This window comes from Sus scrofa, chromosome 10, assembly GCF_054392235.1.
Source record: "Sus scrofa isolate SSC_HxYL_T2T_F1_AM1 chromosome 10, Sscrofa_HxYL_maternal_Yorkshire_Landrace_v2.0, whole genome shotgun sequence".
Classification (NCBI taxonomy): Eukaryota; Metazoa; Chordata; class Mammalia; order Artiodactyla; family Suidae; genus Sus; species Sus scrofa.
In genome coordinates this window covers 81044280-81066351 of record NC_139392.1, presented here as the reverse complement: position 1 = coordinate 81066351, position 22072 = coordinate 81044280, and the positions used below count along the sequence as shown (strand labels likewise).

The window sequence follows — 22072 nt, the reverse complement described above, 5'->3', positions numbered from 1 at the left end:
ATGGGAGATAAGTTTTGCTCTTTTAGTTCTGTGAGTTTTATTTCTATACATGATTTTTTTTTTTGCAACATGATTTTTTAAAAGATCAGACAACCCAATTAGAGCTAAGCAAAAATTTTAGCTACTAATTTGTTTTTCTTTTTTAAAAAAAAGAATAAACAATATCAGTTAAAACAACATATGAATTCTCACTGATAGCTATTAAAATGTGTTTCAGTTTATATTTCATGTTAATAGCTTTTTAGTAAATACTGGCAGATTGACTCATCAGAATATGACATATAGCACTGAAGATTCACCCCAGTATACTTCAGGGGGGCTTCGGAAATCTTAGCCTGAGGCCCTTTAAGCTACCTTGCAACCTCCTAGAAGCAATACAACAAAGACAGAAAAGTAGGCGTTGTGAATCAAAGAAGAAAATTCCCATTAGTGTAAATTTTTTCACCATGGAAGAATATTATTCTAAATATGGCAGAGAGTTTCAAATCTGTTATAAGCGATTCTAGCTTCCCTGGATGTGTTCCTTTCTCTCACAGCATTTGTCAAATTTATTTGAAGTTCATTCAATCCACTTGGGTTGCATTTTGAAAGTGGCTCATGGAAATTTAAGCAGTCAGTACCCATTAACATTAATGGAGTTCCTAAGGCAAAATTTCCCCATACTGGGCTCAATATTAACCTCAGTGTGAGGCTAAATTTTATCAAATATTTGGAGAATACTCAATTCTTTAAAAATATCCCACATGCTATTTCAGTAACAGAATTCCAATTAACTATATGAAATTCAAGTTGCACAGTTACTAGATTTGAAGGTTAGATCCATGCTTTTGTGATTATTCTTACCAGAATTGATTGACATATTTTTCTCATTGCATTTCTTCTGTTCTAATGGGTTTATAGGCACAGCACTTGTTGTCCAGTGGGACCATGTACATCTCCAGGATAATTACAATCTGGGAAGCTTCACCTTCCAAGCAACCCTCCTCATGGATGGCCGCATCATCTTCGGATATAAAGAAGTATGTAATGTGCTGATGGTTTCCTTCCCCCTTGACCTATCTCTCTTTTCCTCCAAGTGTCAAGAAAAGGACATCTTGACAGTCGTGAACCTCAAATCATTTTTCCACCTCTTGATTTCTTTCCCTTTATTTTTAAAATATAATTTTTAAAATCTACTGGATGGCACTGATTGTTAATTCTTTGGGTTCTGTTTTGTTTGGCATTTTGATATCCTTGATGTTTGACCCATGAATTTCATAAAATTATTAAATATTTATACTCTGATGGCAGTATACTGAAATATCTCTAAGAAACAATATTTCCAATTTGGGAATGATTTCATCTACATTTGATTATTTACCTTATTTGTTTTTGCCTTGTCATCTTATGTGACACTTTTTGGTTCTAATTCAAAAATATTAGTAGACATGAAAACTTCTATAGCTCAATGACCCCGTACTTAAAAATTAATTAGAGATCTAAATGTTTGTCCTATCTTATCAAATTGGCAAATAAAGGAATGGAAATTTACTACATTGTAGACTTAAACTTATAGAATTTAAATTAGGGAAATAGCATGTTTGATTTAAAACTCTATTGACAATATAATTAAGGCCTATTGTATAGTGTAAACTTTAGGGGAAGAAAACAAAGAATATAAGAATAAAGTTCCAGGAACATCAAATGTGATGTTTTAGGCAGAGGCTTGAGAGAAATTCTGACAGTCTGAATTGATAATGGGCATTATTAACCCATGTGTTAATGGGTATTTGTAATAATACAGACTTAATATCTTATTTTCAATTAAAGGATTATTTTTTCCCCCTTGGAAAATGAATCCCCAGCTATAAAAAGGATGCTGACAATTTTAAAAGGATTTACAGTGGTCAAGTCTTCTGAAATCTATCTTTTCTATAAAGCAAGGGATGGTTATATTTCAATTAAATAGGCCAACTTTTGGAAATTTCATAACCATGTTAAATGTTTCCACTCCTTTGAAGATTTCTCTGTAGAATTCATCATTTGCTTGGGGCGAAAATATACATAGAATGTAATATCTGTTCTACCTGCCTGGTGCTTGCCTATCAAGAGCTGAGTTTTGATATCATAGCCCATCCTATTTTTATCCAACTTCTCCTCCCTGGAAGCTGAGTGGATATTGCTCAAAAGGATTCATTCATCTCTAGTCTTCACTGTAATCTAGTGTATTGCTAGGACTGCCGTGATGTTACGGAATGTTATTTTCGACATGCTAACCAACGGTGGTAAAATTTCTGGAAAGACGCAGAATCAGTAAGTCTAGCATCTGAAATCTCACTAACTGTAGACTTTGTTAAAACACAGGTTTGTGTTCTTAATTTGGTCTTTATTCTTTATTATCAAAATCGTCATCTTTATTTACACTGCTCTCAATGGGTGTCTCACATCACAGAGCAGCTGTTTATTCTCTCTTTCTAGTGAGCTTAGGATTTTTTCATGTCCTTTTCTTTTATTTAATCAAAGAAAACTTGGCCATTACGGTTTTCCTGTTTTGTCGTGGGGATACTAAGCTGATAGGCAATTTTAACACTGTCTTGATGTTCCCAGGCTGTCAGTCCTTCTGAACTCAGAGTTCTAGAGAAGTCATTACTTTATCATTTGCTTTACCATCCTTCCTCTGTCCTGGTCAGAAAACAGTTACTTATTTCCCATTCTGTCTTTTTGTTTTCCCGTGATAACTGTCATGTATTTTATTTTGCTAAGACAAATTTCTATTTGTAAAAACTGCCGCAATAAGGATCCCCTTTAATTTGAAGTGAAAGCTAGACACTCCTGACCTTTCTAGAAAAAAAAGTTTATAATCTCAGTAGCATAAATAGTTGTTTGCATAATGTATTATCCTCGACAAAGTGCTATCACATACATTGTAGTTTTCAGTTCTTGAACAATATTCTATATCCTTGATATTCTTAGCCTTTCACAATGGTACTGGCACATACAAAATGCTTAATATGTGTGGGTGACTTAACTGTAGAGTTAGGGCATACACAGTTATCTTTCTTTTATAGCTAAGCAGGCTGCGTCAGAAAGGTTAAATGACATGCTTAAGGTTACAGAGCTGGTTAAAAACAAATGTAGGATTCAAAATCTTAATTTAGGAATCTCAAGATATTCCAACATTTTTTTCTTCCTCAAGGAGATTATGTAAAACAAGTCACAAATCTATTTCTCATTCATTTTTTTCCAATAAACATTTGTTAATGTTTAGTGTTTAATAATCTTTTTTACCTGACTCCCAATATATTATTCAATTACAATGACATAAAGTCAAAAGAAGCATTCCTGTTAAGTTATAGAGTAGTGAAATTGTGAGAACGTAAGAATATGAGTATAATTTTTCAGAGTGTTCCTTTTCAGATTAAATACACAGAACCAAAATTATAGATTGGACAAGTGTAATTCTTAGTGTAACAAATTGGTTCTAATAGGCTAATGACGTTTTGTTTTATATTTTATGTGAGCAGAAAAGTTCTTATTTACTCGGAAACTACCCTTAAAAGACTTGCTTAAATTGAGAAGTAAAATTAATTGAATAAATTTTTTGACACACATTTTATTTTTATGACCCTCAAATGATTTATTCCCATAGCTGATTATGTTTCTCTTAGCAACTCTATATGTACCATCTGCCCATACGAACCACTCAAATGACTATCAGTTCTGTTGTATTCCCTGTGTAGTCATCTCATCAGGAGTGTAATTTTTCACAGTTCAGACTAGATGAATGATGATCAATAAATTAGAAAATAGATTTGTACTTCTCATAACAATCTTGTATTGAGGTTGGGATAGGGAAGTACCACTGCTGTTTAAAATAAGAGTAAGTCCAGATTTTCTCAAAGCATTTAATGATCCTTCACCAAAGTCTCAGTGTTCTAATAAGATTAGGGAGAGAAATAATGGGAGCACAGATTCCTTTAAATAATTAAGTTACCTCTTCCAAGGTATTATTAACCAAATATTAAAAATTCTGTTTTAAATTTTAAGCCCTTATTTTTACATAGCTGTTTATTTCAGTTAACTCTAAAGACATAGTTTACTGGGGATGAAACCAAAGCACATAAAACATATTTAAAAATTTTTTTTTAATTTCCTCTCAATGGAAGTGTCTGTAGTGGCTCAGTGGTAGCGAGCCCGACTAGTATCCATGAGGATGTGAGTTTGATCCCTGGCCTCGCTTAGTGGGTTAAGGATCCTTCGTTGTTGTGAATTGTGGTATAGGTCACCGATGCAGCTCAGATCCCACATTGCTGTGGCATAAGCCAGCACATGTAGCTCTGATTCGACCCCTAGCCAGGGAACTTCCATATGCCACAGGTGTGGCCCTAAAAAAAAAATTTTCCCCTCAAATTACCAACCATTCACTTTAATTCATTTTTCAATTTCAGAGTATCCATTTGTTTCTTTTGCATAGATGTAATTACCTGGTGAAATTAACCATCTTGTCTTCTATTTTCTTAAATATAGTAATTACAGTTCTTTTTAAGTTCATGGCCAACTCTAATATCTGATATCCTATGGGTCTAGTTCTATCATCTGCTTTTTCATTTGTCTCTCTTTCTCTAGACTTTCATTCGTTGGTCCTGTCTCCTTGCATGCTACACAATTTTTGATCAAATGTTGGTCATTGTGTAAAAAATAGTAAAGCAAGACTTTGAAGTTTAGGATGATGTTTTCTTCTTCTAGAATGGGTTTACCTTTTCGTTAGACAGTTAGGGTGAAACAGATTACTTTAATCCTGGGTAGGGCTCTGCTCATTCAAAGTTGAGGTCAGCCCTGTAAAACCATTATATTTCTGGTTAGCCCTTACTCTTCGAGTGTCATCCTTCAAGAATCTCCATTTAAGGCTTAGATATTTACTATGGACCTTTTGTCTTAGTGGCCTTGAATTTCTGTTTTCCTCAACCCCATGAGACTGCCCAAAGTTCTGTTCAGATTTTCAGTCTCTAAGTCTTGCTTGTAAATTGCCAGATACTGTGAAGGGAACGTGGTGTCGGGTTCTCCTCTGTGGTTTCCTTTCTTTGGAATCTTGGCTATTCAAGTCCTTCCTCTTTGAGAGCCACCTGATGCTCGAAAACAGATGCTTTCCATGTGTTATTTACTCTTCCTTCTTGGCCTCCGTGATGGAAACAGTCTTACACAAGTTTGTCTGTCATAACCAGAAGTCCCTTTCACCTCCACATTTGTAAAATTTAGCGTTTATTGAGCTCTTCATATATGCTAGGCAGTGACCTAAGGGCTTAAAATTTATCTCATATAATTGTCACAAAAACCAAGAGGAAGTCACTTTTATCATTTACAGAGAAGAAACCTGAAATACCCAGAGAAGTTAAGTAACTTTGCCAAAATTGTGAAACAAAGATTTCATCCAAGGAATAGGACTCCAGAGCCCATAGGCCTAACCATTGTACCATCCTGCCTCCCTACCAACTTCCCTTTGAATAAATAACTGTGCTGCATTATTCACTTTGATATCCTTGACAATATTTCCTGGTTAGTTATCATCATCGTTGTGATATAACTTAACCACTTGAGAGCACAGGTAAGAATGGTTTGTCTTTCCATAGAGTTTATCTTATTTTATTTTTTTTATTTATTTATTTTTTAATTTTATTTTATTTTCCCACTATACAGCAAGGGGATCAAGTTACCCTTACATGTGTACATTACATTTTTTTCCCCCACCCTTTGTTCTGTTGCAACATGAGTATCTAGACAAAGTTCTCAATGCTACTCAGCAGGATCTCCTTGTAAATCTATTCTAAGTTGTGTCTGATAACCCCAAGCTCCCGATCCCTCCCACTCCCTCCCTCTCCCATCAGGCAGCCACAAGTCTGTTTTCCAAGTCCATGATTTTCTTTTCTGTGGAGATGTTCATTTGTGCTATATATCTTATTTTATTCATTTTAAAAAAATGAAAAGTTGTACGTAAGTAAAAATAGTTACACAGCGTGCATCCTTTCGTAGGTAAGTGGAATTTGGAAAAATCAAATTCCCATTGCCTCTTCTGCTCATAGAAATAGTTAGCTGTCATCCTAGAACCCAGACACTTTACATTATTTGAAGTTATTATTGAATAGTGACGAGTGTTTGCTTGATTGCAATAGATAGAGACCTGAAATTTTTGTACTCTTGATAATGAAACAAGGACACTATTTGTTCACAAAAAAAAAAGATATTATTCCAAAAACATTAGAGATTTGAAATCAGGTTTCCTGTAGTCTTTGATGCTGCCTATCCTAGTATACCATCATATTTCAGAAGTTTCATTTCCTTGGACTCGTTTCATCTCTCTTCTTCTGTTATATTATGAATTTATTGTTACTTTAGATACAAACTCGGGAAGGAGGCGATTCATTTTATGTCTACTGTAAATTTGATTATGTTTGTTCACCGGCTCATGGGAGGTACAGAGTGGTCATCGGTTGCAGACAATACAATTTTTTAAAAAGTCACATAATCCTGCCACTTGGCCACTGGGGAAATCATAGAGAATTCATAGCCCACCTGAGAGAGCCTATTTTATCCATTTTCTTGGTTGAATACTCTACTGTCTCTTTCCGCAGCAACTTTTAGAGGAGGTCTGTATAGAGGAACTTTATTGTTTATTAAGTAAAATTTCTTTTTAATCTCTTCTACCACTTAAATATTTAATCCTAACGTTCCTTTGTGTAACATTTACTGTTTCTGTGGAAGAATGCATAGTTAATAAATCACCATTGCCTGTAGGTTGTAGGTTTAACTGATGCCCTTAATGCATTTTTTAAAATTTCTTTGAAGACTATTTCTCTTATTTAAACTGTAATGACCCTTCAGTCATAGTAATCATCCTGAAAATATTGAAAGATGAGCACTTGCTGAGCTTGTACAATTTATGGAAAAAAAACTAATTCAAGGGAGTAAGAGAACGCCCAAAAGAAATGAGGAGTGAAACAATTACCACTTAGATATGAAGTCATTTACCTTTATGGCTATTGCTGTCTATGTGAGAATGTTCAACACGTGTTAATATAATATATATGTATCCAGGAAACTATATACATATAATTTAAATAAAATTTATTTAATGAATTTATAATGCAAGATTGAGAAAACCCAGATGATATAAAACACTGATTTTAAACTCTCAAGAAATAATTCTGAGAAAAATGCAGACACAGAGGATCTTATACCCCTTCCCTGTATTTTAAGTACATCAAGAATAAAATTGTGTCTGCATGACTTTATTTAGAATTTAATTCTTTTGCACGTGCAGTTCTTTTTAGTTCGCTCGCTACTAAAGTCCCCAGTGTTTTAACTGCCCTTTACTTTCTGGAGTGTAAGAAAATGACACATTGAACCGTTCTCCCTTTATGATGTTGTAGATGAAGATAAATAAAGTAGCAAGGAAACAAGGATCGAAAACCGAGGAGATGTAATTATGGAAGCAGAAGCTTGTTCTCGTGCTAGCCCTGCCCCTAGCGGGTGTATTGTCTTTGGTCAGTGCATTTGATCTTCTTGAGTACATGCTCTCCTTCCAAATCCCACTTCCCTTTAATCTCAGAGGTGACTTTGAGAGGTTTGTTGTACACGGGGCTCTTTTCCATATCAGGCCATATCCAGTCTCCCTGCTCTGAGGACTCTGGGACCAAAGAGCTAATTTGTCCCTGAGGCGAAATGCCTCGTGCATTCCATGTGTCTCCCCAAACCCAAGCTGCAGCTTCCTCATCCCATTTCTTTTCTTTCGGTGCTTGATTCCCAGCCACGTGGAGGCAAGTTTCCTATGTAGCTCTCATTCCAGATAAAATCCCCATTATGGTTTTGAGATAGATTTTTATATATATATATGTCTTTTTCCTTTTAGGGCTGCACCTGTGGCATATAGAGGTTCCCAGGCAAGGGGCTGAATCGGAGCTGTAGCCACTGGCCTATGCCACAGTCACAGCCACATGGGATCAGAGCTGCATCTGCAGCCTACATCCCAGCTCATGGCAAGACTGGATCTTTAACCCAGTAAGCAAGGCCAGGGATCGAACCCGCATCCTCATGGATGCTAGTCGGATTCGCTAACCACTGAGCCATCACAGGAACTCCTGGTTTTGATATCTTGAGCCAAGTTATACAGGCTTCTTCAGGGACACCTGCCTCACTGTCTTTTTTCTCTGTGATGCTTCATCTCTAGTTGTCCATTCAGTGGCGGACAGTCTTTAAGTCAGAGGTCACAGTGATGTGTCTGTGCATGGGGTGGGGGGGGGACGTGAGCATGCTTATTAAACAATATATGGCCAACATTTAAAGATTCCAAGGCTTTACATTAAAATATAGATTTGTATCCTTACTTGAGAAATCAGAAGCCTTGGAATACTTATTCATATTTCCACGTGGAGGTAATTGGCTAGAAAACTTACGGTGCTCTTGCTCCAATTTCTTCCTCACCAATTTCTCCTTTCCTACCCTAGACCAGCACTAACCTAGGTGGAGATTACATTTGAAACCTCTCTTTTAATATGGGGGCTGTTTTCACTGATCAACGTACGCTGCTGTCTCCTTCCAGATGTCCTGTGGTGTGTGATTGCGAAGATGGGGGCAGGAGAGATGTTAAGAATATATCTTTAATTTACAGCTCAGCTTTGCCTTCAGGCTATCAAGTGCATTGCTCAATAGCCAGCATACGAGGAGTTCAGAAACTGAAAGCTAGAAAGGGATTACGATAATTGTGCAAAATGTTAACGATAGTCAGGAAACCAAATGGATGTTTATGTTGTCGAATTTAACTGAAAGCCTTTCTATTCAAAGGGAGTTTTCAGGCAACTAAGCACTAATGCTCAGGAGTATTATTTTGATGATAATAATAAAAGAGGGTATGACTTTTTAAAATTGGATACCCTACTGTTAAGGAGAAGCGGGGTCAGACATTTGAGGGAGATGAAGTAGGAAGTTAAGGCTTGTTTGAGTGAAGGTAAGAATGGTGAAAATCATAAGCTTGGGCTTTTAAAGGTATATATTAAGCGATGAGACATCACCTTACTGATTAGCGAGTGAACAAAAATGAGTTTAGAGTAATTCTTCTCCAGTCGCGTTCTGACAGGCATGTGATTCATACTTCGGAACACATACGATGCAATCAAACCCTTGCTGAGATGCTGTGCTGCCTATTAGACAGATAGCTGGGCCCATAATGGAAACAAATGAATGTTTTGGCAAAGTTTGCAGGGAAAAACAGAGAGAAAAATAAAATTCTATTCCTTCCGACTCAAGCAGCATGCTATTATCTCTCTGTTTTAGAAACAGACATTAGAAGTTCACATGTAAGGTATCGTAATGGGCCCCCGTGTGTTGGAGAGTGAGTCGAAGAGAACAACTTTCATCTTTGAGTCTCCCTTTAAAGGCCCGCGTGCTCTGCCTTATCTGCGCCTATTCCTAATATCATTTCCTGCCTTAATTTTGCCTACTCATTGCAACTCTTTTCAGGCTCTATACTTCATTTGCTTCACTATGTCATTTATAGAAAAAAATGTATACTTAACAAACGTGTCTGTGTCTCATGAAATGGAAGGAAAATTAAAACACCTAAGAAAATTTCTAAATGCTTGTGTAAGCTGAAACGGAAGCATATTTTAACCGGCATTAATGCTCCCATTCTCCATCTATCTTGTGGAAGGAATGTAATTGTCAAACTCATTCTCAAAAATGTGTGATTCATTACACATCAGACAGAGGCCGAGTGAAAATTTAGCTTTGCTTTAATCATGAACAGGCAAGTATGATAGGCACTTGAAAGTAATGAAGCTATTTTTTTTTTTTTTAAGTTTGTATAGTTTAGAGTTTGTATTATTTCAGATTGGCTTCCTGGCATCCCCAGGAACTAACGTAGGAGATATTTTGAGGTGGAACATGTTTGTAGAAAGGAGAAAGAATGGCTTCCAGACTGGGTCCCTTTGCTGTACAACAGAAATTGGCACAACATTGTAAATCAACTGTAATTTAAAAAGCAGAGTTTTCAGAGTTTCTGTACTTGGGCAGGGTTCACGGCCACAGCTTTTGACTTGCGTGCTTCAGTTCTGGTGCTGAGTCCTCTGTGACCTAGGGGATCTCGATGCTATGAGAGACCCTTTCTCGTGCTACTTTTGCACACTGTGGGCTCTAATTCTAGAGAGTTTATCTGTATACATACACATGCGCATAGTTGCTTCGTTGATGTTGGTCAAAAGCAGTCCATTTGGCATGATTTTAGCAGCCCTCCTGATTCAGCTTGACGACCTCTCACTATGAACTGAGACGAGACCCTGCAGTCTGGTCTGACCAGAGAGCTCACACAGCCTGACCACTCGGCCGCAGTGACTAAGTGGACAAATCAGCCTGACACTGAACACCCCACACCTTTGAGGTTTTGAAGTAAAAAGATAACAGTCCGAGATGGCAGAGTGAAAAAAATAGAACAGCGTCAGGTGGAGAAAGGCACCCACATGCCTGAATCTAAGAGGAAGCCTGGACTTGGCCTCATTAGTCCTTTACCATATGAAGCATTTGATTCAATTGACAAAAGTGTTTTGTTTTGGGTTTTTTTTCTTTTTTTCCAAATCTGATATGTAATCATTTCATAAAAGTCTTGAATGGCTTCTGGGAAAACATAGGGAATCAAGAGCTTATTACACATTTTCATGTTAATAGGTAATCAGGATAAAATACCAGAGTTTTAGAAACTCTATGCTCTTCTTCACAAACTCTATAAAATTTGAAACAAAAGCATTTGAGTCCAGTAGTATTGCTGCTTCCTTTTCCATTCTTTCTGTTCTCACCTCCTCATCTCTGGATGGTTCTGTCTGCCCTTCAGAGCTGGGCAGGTTCATCTCTGCACCAGCCAAGGACACCACTCTTGGAACTAGCAATGGGAATGGACCACGAAGGTGGGCTACACACTGGCCCCAAGGGAAAGCTCAACTCCATTTTTCCTGCTACAAAGACCAAAAGCTTTGGTGACACCATTGACTCTTCTTTTTCTCATTCTCCTTGAACCCATGGCATGTTGTGGCAGCAATACCTTCACAAATCATCCAGAATTCGTCTTCCCGTCACTCCAGCTCTGCACTAATCACCCATCATGTGTACTCCAAGCTGCTCATCTCTTATCTGGACAAGTGTGATATCCTTCTAACAAGTTTCTCTGTCTCCCTTCCCCCTACAGTCCTGCTTATACATCAGCCCGCGTGACCTTTTCCAGATGTAAGGGAATGTCCTTCCTCCATTCAAAACCCTTTGAACCTTCCCCGTACGACGTGGAATACAACCCAATGTCATTGCCGTGGCTTGCAGGGAAATACAGGTTCCCTGGAACTTGTTGCCACCACAGTCCCATCTCCTCTGAGACTCTTACTGACTCCTTCTGCTCCAGTAATGATCTTTTACTTCCTAAAAGACAGCAAAAGAGTTCACTTAAGACCTCTGCACGTGATTGGTCCGTCTACTCAGAGCTGTTCCCCAACTGTCCATGTGGCAGGCTGTCTTACTACAGAAAAGTCACCTTTTCACAGAAACTTTCTGTGACTCCTTCTCTTAAAGAGCCCCCCCAGCCCCTTCTGTCTCTTTCCCATGTTCTCATTTCCTCCTTGGCAGTTATCACCTCCTAGCTTGCTATATTCTTTATGTTCCTTTGTCTTGCTGTCAGTCTGTACCCTCTAGAATGTAAGCTCTATGAGAGCAGGGTGTTTTTTTGTTTTCTCCTATAATTCCAGTGCCTACAATAATACAGAGAAAATGTTTAATTAATATCTGATAAATGAGGGAGTGAATTCTTTCTGTTGCATCTTCTCAAATAGCATGAAGAGTATATATGCCTTTGAGGAAAATAATGAGAATAATATACATTATTCTCTCAAATTTGTTTTCTACTTTTTATTCCCACATTTTGTTAGGACATGTAATAGAGATATTTATGGTAGTTGTGATTTGTCAGACACAGTCCTCAGAAGCTACAGGCCCGTGAATAAGTCAGTCGAAATTTCTACCTACCTCTGCTCTCTCTATAGGTAAGGTAGAATATTTCACCCTTTTCCTTTTTGTTTGGATTGCTGTTAACAACTTACTTGTTGAAGCTTGGAAAACCCAGATCATTCAATAGAACTAAATCACTGAATTTGAGGCTTGAAAGAGTCCTTACATGTCATCTACTATCTTCCCAGAGGGGTTGGCCAATTTATGGCAGGATTATTTTTGGTGACCTAAAAAACTCTATTATTTGGTTACCCGTTTTGTTTTGGGATAGATTTACTTTAAGCTAAATGAATCTGGATCGAGTTAACTTATACACATTGGTGTTCATCTGGGGAGTTCAGAGGAAAAAGAACAAACCAGAAAACAAAAAGATATAAAAGAGTGATGAAAAGATGCAGAAAGTGAATCCTTTCTACTGGCACTTTCCAATCTTTCAAGTTTAATGGGACCTAGATATAGATATTTACCTGATGCCCAGAAACCTAGGGGGACAAATCCTACTTCATTTTATATGGAAGCATCCAGAGATATTTGGATTGGCCATTAGAGCTTTAGTGGAGAATGGCTTGGCTAGTATAGCTGTGCAACAAATCACCCCAAAATGTAGTGGCCTAAAACAACTCCCTTTCTTACTTCTCACAAGATGCTTATGGATCAGCGTGGTGACTCTACTGATCTGGGCTGGACTCTGCTCACTCATGTCTCGGCTCTTAGCTGGTGGGTTGGCTAGTTGTCCAAGGATGACCTCTGCTACCAATATCACTGTCCTCCAGGTGTCTCTCATAGACCTTCAGCAGATCCTCAGCAGGCTGCACTCTCACGGCAGCGGCAGGAGTCCCAGAAGGGAGGTGGAAATGTGCAAGCACTTTTTCAAGGCTCTCTTCTGCTTCAGCTGTGCTGCTGTCTTCTTTTGCCATATTCCCGACCTAGAGTCAGAGTGGGAGAGGACCACCAAGTGAGAAGGCAGAGTCCAGACAAAAAGAGGCCATGGACGGAAGCCATTAGTGCAATCTATTCACCAAGATAAAAGGCACACAAGGAGAGAGTTTGACTTAGAGACAAAATTATAAAGGGAGGGAGTGAGAAGAAGGAAAAAGATGGAGAAAAGAAGAGAAAAATGAAAGATATCTTGGTAAGAAAGAGATAAAAGAGATGGAAGAGATGGAGTAAGATAATCTAAAGAGAAGGGAAGCTACTGTGCTAGCATGTCTGCAGGTCCAAGACATGTGACCTAGAAAACAAGCTTTCATATGAAAATGTAGTATTCAAAGCGATGTAATAGGATTTTCCACTTGATAGCAATGTAAACTCAAGTTCCGCTTGAGTATCGGAAAAGAAGTACAATTAATTACCACAGAATTACCTGGTAAAATATTTCATAACTGGCAGAAGAAAACTGCAGCCAAAGGTGTAAGAATGAAAGCAAGTAACAAATGCAACGGCACAGCTTTCGTGTTTACTCCTGAGCAGGCATCTATTAGTAATGCTGTTTAAGGATTGTGACCTTGTCTTATTAGGATATACAAAATATAACTTGAATTGGAAATTTTTTTCTATGACTTTCTATTCCTTTGCTTCAACTTCTTTAACTATATGTCTGTCTTAAATATAAATTATATTTACAGTAGCACTTTTCAACATGAAATATAAAACTGGATAATCATATAATGTGTACTAAGAAAAGGGATTACATATATTGATACTGAGTATGGCTTAGTAATTACTAAATAAATTATATCAGAGTTTCATTTAAGAAATGAACTTTTAGGGACAGAACTCTTGGTTTGATTTTGTTTGCTTCTGATGTTCAGATAACAAAATACTTTTTAATGATGGTTAAGAGCTAGGCATACTAATAGAAAACTGGCAATATCACAACATTGTTCAAGAGAGGACTGGTTAGTACATAAGGGGAAAAAATGTCATTTTACATTTACTTGTTTCAAGATAATTCCACAAATTTCAGAAACATTAAAATTTCCTTAGTTGGTCAGTTTCAACAAAATAGCCTTTTTTTCAATTTCATGATGAAAAGGTCAAAAATAAGCATACGGCCCTTATTACATCTTTTCTCCCTGTTTATTTTCCTTCTTTTTATTGCAGTGCTGTTTATTATGGCTTATACAACCATGTCTGATCTAATATGTTCTTTAATGAATTACTCACAGATGGCCCACAATCTGTTTATTGCACTTAAAGATTTGTTGATGCATTTATCCTTTTTTTTTTTCCTTGTTCCTTAATCTATTGAAGATGGTTTCATTCCCATTCTTACTAATTTAAAACTGGTGGTAAAGAAGTCGTATCTCTGGTGATTCTTTCCTAAATCTAGGAAACAGTGGCTCCAAGAGTTTGTGTCATTTATATCCATTGTATCATGTTTAATATATTCTCAATGTGTGCTAATTTTTTTAATTGTACACATTATAAATGTCTGTAATATTCAGATTTTGGTTCCGCTGAAGTTTAAATTTAGGAAATGTGACCTTGAGCTGACCCATAATAATTGATACATGTATTCACTATGTTAGTGAAGTTCAACATCCGTTAACAAACAATTGCCAAATTTTGCTATATATTAATCAACAATTATATTGTTAAATATATATTTAGGAGTACTCGTCTTTCTCTAGGTTTTATATCTATAAGGCTCCTTGTAAACAAGGATTTTGTTAATTATGAAAATGAATATGTAATAGAGTCTTTAAGGAAAACAAATGGTACAGAAAGAATCTCTATTTCCGAAATGACAGCCAACCCTGAGTGCACACATGGCGTGCCTATGCAGTATGAGAACTTTTAAGCATTCAGCATCAGTTAGAGTCCCTGAGAATCTGTTTCTTTCATCATCAAGTAGCCATCTCTAGGACCAGGAACTCTTTTGTCACTTTAACCCATCGAATAGCCCTAAACAGATGCTATTTTAGGTATCATCTGCCTTTCCTCTCGTAATGGCCCCTACTCTCTTCCTTCGTCTCCATCATCTAATTTTATTCAATAAACAAGATGATCACATTTCCCATCCCTCCCCTTGAGGGAAATTCAAATCTAACTCATAGCAATCTACGTTTTCTTTTCCAGATCCCTGTCTTGGTCACACAGATAAGTTCAACCAATCACCCGGTGAAAGTGGGACTGTCAGATGCCTTTGTCGTCGTCCACAGGATCCAGCAAATTCCCAGTATGTAGAAGAAGGGTAATGGCAGAGCCTGAGCCTGCTGTGGGGTAAATTTAAAGGAGATTGATCTAGGGCCCATGTGACACTTTGAACAATAGAATCACTTTGCTAATTGCTACTTGTTAATTATCTTGTTTAATGTATAAGTCGTATTGGAATTTGCTATCCCTCTGTTAACCATTGAACTAATAATTTAGGTGAAGTGAAATTAAATAGCCAAGCCAAGAGAGCTGGGATTCTTTGGGATATTTAGCCTGGGTCCTCAGATAGCTATACTTCTCTTATTACGAGGAAGAGCAACATAAAAGAGTGACAGATTTTTTTTTTATTTTGTTTATTCAGTTTTTAAAAATGTATCAGCAAAAGAGCAGCTTTGTGCCATTTTATGTTAAACATGTTTGTTTAAAACCATTTGAGAATATAAAGGAAAAATTTTTTAAAGGCTATAAATTGAGGTTTAAAAAATCTTGATGGCACTATACCTACTAAAGAATATATTTCATTTTCTTTGTTTAAGTGATTTTTGCCTATCTCTTCCAGTTTATATTTGTAAAACAAAAACATATGTGTTACTTGGGCAGCTGTCCATCATATTAGAAATCCAAATTGTAATTGCTATTTGTTGTAGTTCTGAATATTTAAATAGCCATCTTTTGAAAGCTTCTGTTTTTTAAATCCTCCTTCGTCTCAAGAACAGCCCTGAGAGATGCTTGGGTATGTTAGAACCAAAGTCCTAGAGGTGTTTATCTAAAGCAAGAGGTTATAATAAAACGCATCCCCAAATTGAATCATTTCTTTCCCCTTTGTTCCAAGTTCTTGTTCCTCTTTTATTTCATTATAGTGGTAGACCTAATTTATCACATGCATATGCTGTTTGGGCTTGACTTGAACTAATTCTGTTTAATTATGTCATCTCTCAAATATAAAAAGTAAATGGAGTGGAAATTAGACTTTTCAGAGCAGTGGATTGGCTGGAAACATTATCGGGGCTCTCTTGCAATTACAGTTTAGAGTGGCATTCATATGTGGCAGTTCTGCTTGATGGAGGCTGTGACTCTTCCATGGCTCTTTCTTCTTGTTAGCTGAGAATCTGCAGTAGGTAATATTCCAGCCACCTGTTAAATCAGGCAGATTTTCCAGAAGCAAACCTGTACTGTGAGCAAAGCCAGAATATATTTAAATGTGTAGGCAACATAAAGACATCCTGACAGCGCTCTTAGATAAGAGGTGAGTCCTAGGAGAGACTGAGCTGACTCCTGTTGCAGGAAGAAAGTTCTCACATTTTTCCTTTCAGAGGAGTTCAGTCAAGCATGACCTGAGTCAATTATTACACAAGTAAAAGGAATTGCTCCTTTTCGTTTGTTTGTGGCTTCTTTCATCCCAGAAAGAATTTTATTTGCAGGTCCATATTCATGTCCTGATGTGTTATTATTTAGAGAAAAAGGCCTACCAAAGTACAAAAGAATTTTTTTTTTACAAATGTATTTTAACAGTCAAGTACTGTATCAGAATTTAGACATGATAAAATTGCACTCAGTCTTCAGAGTCGCAAAATACAGTTTTACATCCTTTGTTACATTGTAAGAGGATAACCATTATGTTTGGGAGGGGAAAATGTCCTTCTCACATATAAATTTCATTGAATAAATCAACAAATTAACATAAATCTTGAGAACAGATTATGTCTAAAGTTTGGGACTTGGCATTCATCTGAAGAAAGTACTCAAGCTTTTGTGTTCAGGGAGCAGCTTCTCTCAAGCAGGCCATGTGCTGGAGTGACATCTATAGTTCCTGTTAACCTCACTGTCATCTTGAGAAAATTTGTCTAGAAGGAATGGAAGTCCTGAGTTTATAGTCTACTCATTCCTGCCATTAGACAGGGCCTTATTTCAGCAAGAACATTGGAACTGATGTGTTCTACTTCCAATTCTTTTAGGGAACAGAACCATCTTAATCTCCTCCAAAATCTGTTCCCACATTTATAAAGTGTTACAGTATCTGTTACATGAGCTTCTGTATAAGAAGAAAGCTGTAGTTGCATGGTTGCCTTACATTCTCAGCTGGGGAAAAATAAAGCATACTTCTTTACTCCGGAGATTAGGCTAACCCAAGATTATCGTAATACGAGTTATACAAGTATTTTTTCCTGAAAAAATAAGATGATTCCCGGAGATCAACATGTTACTTGTTTGTACAATCAGAATTTAGACAAATGTTTAAGTCCTTTTCAAGATTCTGTTCCCTTATTTAGAACAACTTTCATTATTAGGAGTCATCCACATAGGGAATTTAAATCTTTCACCTCTGTTACCTCTTTTCCTTCTCCTGAGTGAATTTAAGGAAAAACTGATCATTAACCTAAGTAAATGGGTGGCTTCATTTCTTCTGTATTCCAAGGTGCATTATTACATAGGACCTTGTTCTCATAAGATCAGTTTTCTGTTCTTTTAATCATTTTGGTTATATGGGTTATAGAACCTAGGTCCTTGCCTAATGCAGCCGTGGCAACGTGGGAAAGTGAGCTACAACCTTGAGAATAACTTTTCCCAGTGGGACCTCAATTACTATACCATTCTTATCAGATTTGGTGAAAGAACTTTGGACTTTGTTCTTTATAAAGATTTCTCCCCTCCTTTTTATCATAACATCAACAACAACAAAAAAATTGCTTTTCAGTTTTTAGAGTCTTCCAAATAGTAAATGATTTCCATTTAACTTCCAGGCATAGTTTATTGAAATAGCCTTTACCTTTCAAAAAAAGATTAGGTGATCTGATAGTTTAAAATATCAAAAGAAATCCAGGCATTGTTAATAAATCAGTAAATAGTTCTGTGGCTACAAGGGAGGCTACAAGAGGAATTCCTTTGCTCCTTCAAAAAAGTAAACAATGTCTATAGTGAAATTAACCCTTATATACAAAAAGTAAAATAAAAGATAAAAACTGGTTAAAAGTCCAGAAAATATAAGGGATACTGTAATGTGAATACTGGTCATGAGACCTTGAACATTTTATTTAATTTCTATAACTTTATATGAAAAATGACCACTTTAGTTCCTAAGATACCGAGCACAAAGTACCACTGCATTGTGCATATAGATATAGTATATATAGTATATATGTATATATAGTATATATGTGTATATAGTATATATGTGTATATAGTATATATGTGTATATAGTATATATGTGTATATAGTATATATGTGTATATAGTATATATGTATAGTTTATTCATCAACGTCCACATTGTTACTTTAAAAAGACAATGATGCTGACCAAAGTGTCCACACCCAGGCCGAGTGCCCATGGAAGGGAGGCCACAGGGGATTTTCACTAAAGGACGCCTTGACGCCCTCTCTCTGAAACTCATTATCTCTGACTATGACGTCATTTGTTTCTTAACATGTCGTTGTGTCTGTCTGTCCATGTATATGTATATCTCTGCATCACCTTCTGTTTATCATAAAACATTTTGTAAAGCTTTAGAAACAGACAAGAATAAAAACCTAGGTCAGCCAATTCAATCTTCACAGCCACAGATGTGCAAAACAGGTCTGCCTACAATGACCTTGTTTGTTCATTACAGAAATACAAGTGTAAAAACATTCTTGGGGTTTTAAGTATAGTCCATGTTAATTCAGAGAAATTTGTGAAATAATAGAAAACACAAAGAAGAAAATTAAATTGCCTGCAAATCTACTGCAGAAAGATAACAATCAGGGTTTCCATATATCTGCATCCAGCCTTTTGTTTCTAATGTATACACGGAAACACACACACGCAGTTAAGAAAATTGGCATTATCCTATAAATATGTTGCCACCTGTTTTTTTTATAATATGTACAACACATTTTTCCACACTGCTAAATACCTATCTAAATGTGGTCATTTAGAGCTGCAACAAATTCCTTTGTTTCATAATTTACGTAATCTGCTTTGGCACTGGTGTGTCAGGTGGCTAACCTTTCCTATAGTCAGTGAAACAGTGATGAAAATCCTTGTTTTTAAATTTTTACACATACCTAATTCATAAAAAATGAACATGTAGCCATTGAATGCTAATGGGTTTTATGTGCTCTGACAAATTGTTTTCCGTAAAGGTTGTACCAATTTACTCCCCTACCAGCATTAAATTAGATATCCCATTTCCCCAGATGCTCTCAGACACTGTTATCATTTTTAAATTTCTCAAATTCAATAAGCAGAACATGATATTTCATTGTTGCGCTAATATTCTTTTCATTACCAGAAAGTTCTTACATCGTCATATAGGTCATGTGTAATTTCCATAATGTCTTGTTAAGTAGCTCTACGAGGTAATTCTTTCTCGGTCTTAGCCTCCATTCCTCCAGGTTCTTGCACACAGTGTGCAGCAGTGTCATGGAGTCCATGTACAGTGCTTCCTAGTTCCCTTTCTGTCTCCTCCAATTTAACATTTTGAATTTCGGTCTTTATCTCCAGGGTGCTGACCTTCCCCTTCATGCCTCACCCTTTTCTCCTCCTCTGGGCTTAATGAGCAAGAAACCCAGAAAATCTGCTCATGCCTCTATGGCTCATTTATTTGGAAACATAAGGCTATGTCATTTCAGTAATGTGAAAGTGACTTTAACACACACATGTGGCATCCGATTACTAGAAACTAATCCGGAAAGTGGCTGACCTAACTTGAAATGGTTCTACTACAAGTTATGATAACAACAATTTCTGAATCCCACTTTATTCTTCCCACCAGCAGTACATTATATTGTTCTTTCTTAACACCTAGTCCCTTTCTTGTCAGCATTTTGCTGTTTTAAATTAATTGACATTAAAAAAAAAAAAAAAAAGAGTTCCCTTGTTATGCAGTGGGTTAAAGATCTGACAATGTCACTGCTGTGGATTGGGTTGCTGCTGTGGCTCCGGTTTGATCCCTGACCCAAGAACTTCTACTACCACGGGTCCCAGGAACTTCCATATGCCATGGGCACAGCCAAAAAAATATATATATATTGGCAATGTTCTACAATGCACCTCTGCTTTGTTGGTTATTATTAGTCACCGTTCAATAAGGAACATTAGCAGCTTCAAAAATAAAACTGAGGGAGTTTCCGTGGTCGTGGCTCAGAGGTAATGAACCCGACGAGGATCCATGAAGATGCAGGTTCGATCCCTGGCCTCGATCAGTGGGTTAAGGATCTGACATTACTGTGAACTGTGGTGTAGGTCGCAGACTCCGCTCGGATCTGGGGTTGCTGTGGCTGTGGCTGAGCCTGGGGGCAGCTATGACTCCAATTCGACCCCTAGCCTGGGAACTTCCATATGCCATGGGTGAAGCTCTAAAAAGCAAAAAAATAAATAAAATAAAATAAAAACAAGAACTAATTGGGAGAGCAAATATATTTTAAAAATACCTAGAAGTTCAGAACTTCTTTGAGGATCTCTTTGAGGAATAGTGCATATGTATGGTTTCCTGCACACAGATAGTCTCTTTATGAGCCTGCAGGCCAAGCAGTAATTTTTCAAAGAACTCAATCAAAATTATGTTCACAGACTTTAAAAAAAAATTAACAAACAGAAACAGAGATATGCTTTTATTATGCAAAATGCCTTATACTTTAATTCTTAAAAAAATAATAGCATAGATGAGTAGTGTCCAATAGAACTTTTTGTGCTAATGCAATGCTCTAAATCTGAATTGTCCAGTATGGACTTACTAGCTACGTGACACTGCTATGTACTTGAAATGTGGCTAGTGAGACTGGGGAATTGAGTTTTTAATTGGATTCAATTAATTAATTTTAATTTTAAGAGAGGTATGACTAATGGTTACTATATTGAACAGGGTGACAATAAATCATATGCACACGTTTAAAGCATGAAATTTCAAGTATAATATTAACATAAATCTACTTTTTACTTCGTATCTGCCTTTTGAAAGGCCTTGGGATTTCAGATATGATTAAATGATACATTTACAAATATAAGCATTCCACTTATTGATTCCCATTTTAAAAAAAAAAAACCATGACATTCCCATTGTGGCTCAGCCGGTTAAGAACCCAACATAGTGTCTGTGAGGTTGCAGGTTGGGTCCCTGGCCTTGCCCAGTGAGTTAAAGATCTGGCGTTGCTGGAATAGGCTAAAGACGTGACTCAGATCCCACGTTGCTGTGGCTGTGGCGTAGGCCTGCAGCCGTAGCTCTGATTTAACCCCTCGCCTGGAAACTTCCAATGCCACAGGTACAGACATAAAAAGGGAAAAACAAAACAAAAAACAGTTTATAATTTTGTACTTGGTGGCAGGGCACTTCCATTATAATTACTTAGCAACTAAAATAAAAGAACACATTGACAAACTACGGAAGAAACAGATAGTCTTGGAGAAAGTTGATGTTATTTTTTTCTTAATATTTTATACATCTCAATTAAAGCTCTTTCAGAACAGCTGAACCTCAGCTATTATTTTCAGTTATTAGGGTCTCTTCATTCAAAAGGATGAATCGATCCACAAATCCTTCAATAAATTTTGTCATTGTACCTCATCTCTCCTCAAAATGAAAAACATTTTAAAATATTCATTTTACAGAAGATAAAATTGCTTCTCTTTATGGCACAACTTCATTATGTGCTTCTATTGTCAAGAACACACGAGGTCACTTGAGGCTCAACAAGAAAGAAGAAATTGAAATCATGGCATTTTCCCCATAGAACTTTTCCAGGATAGAAACTATTATGCAAGGTGATATTTCATTGCTATGCTACGTACATTTCTAAAGTACCCTATTTGACTGACCTTGATTTTTTCAAAAGCAGCAAACATTTAAGAACTTTCTGGGTATTAGAAATCACTGATTAATTTTTGACATATTTGAGGGTTTTTTTAGAATTTCTATAAACAAAAAATAA

At 36.7% G+C, this 22072-nt stretch overlaps 1 protein-coding gene across 1 annotated transcript in view; it reads left to right on the top strand.

Moving 5' to 3' along the window:
- PLXDC2 (plexin domain containing 2) overlaps positions 1 to 22072 on the top strand; it is a 416197-nt gene that overhangs the window by 290987 nt on the left and 103138 nt on the right. The window contains exons 6-7 of the mRNA XM_021064961.2: positions 901 to 1019; positions 15091 to 15190. Coding sequence (XP_020920620.2) covers positions 901 to 1019; positions 15091 to 15190 — 219 coding nt within the window. The remainder of the gene's footprint in view (positions 1 to 900; positions 1020 to 15090; positions 15191 to 22072) is intronic.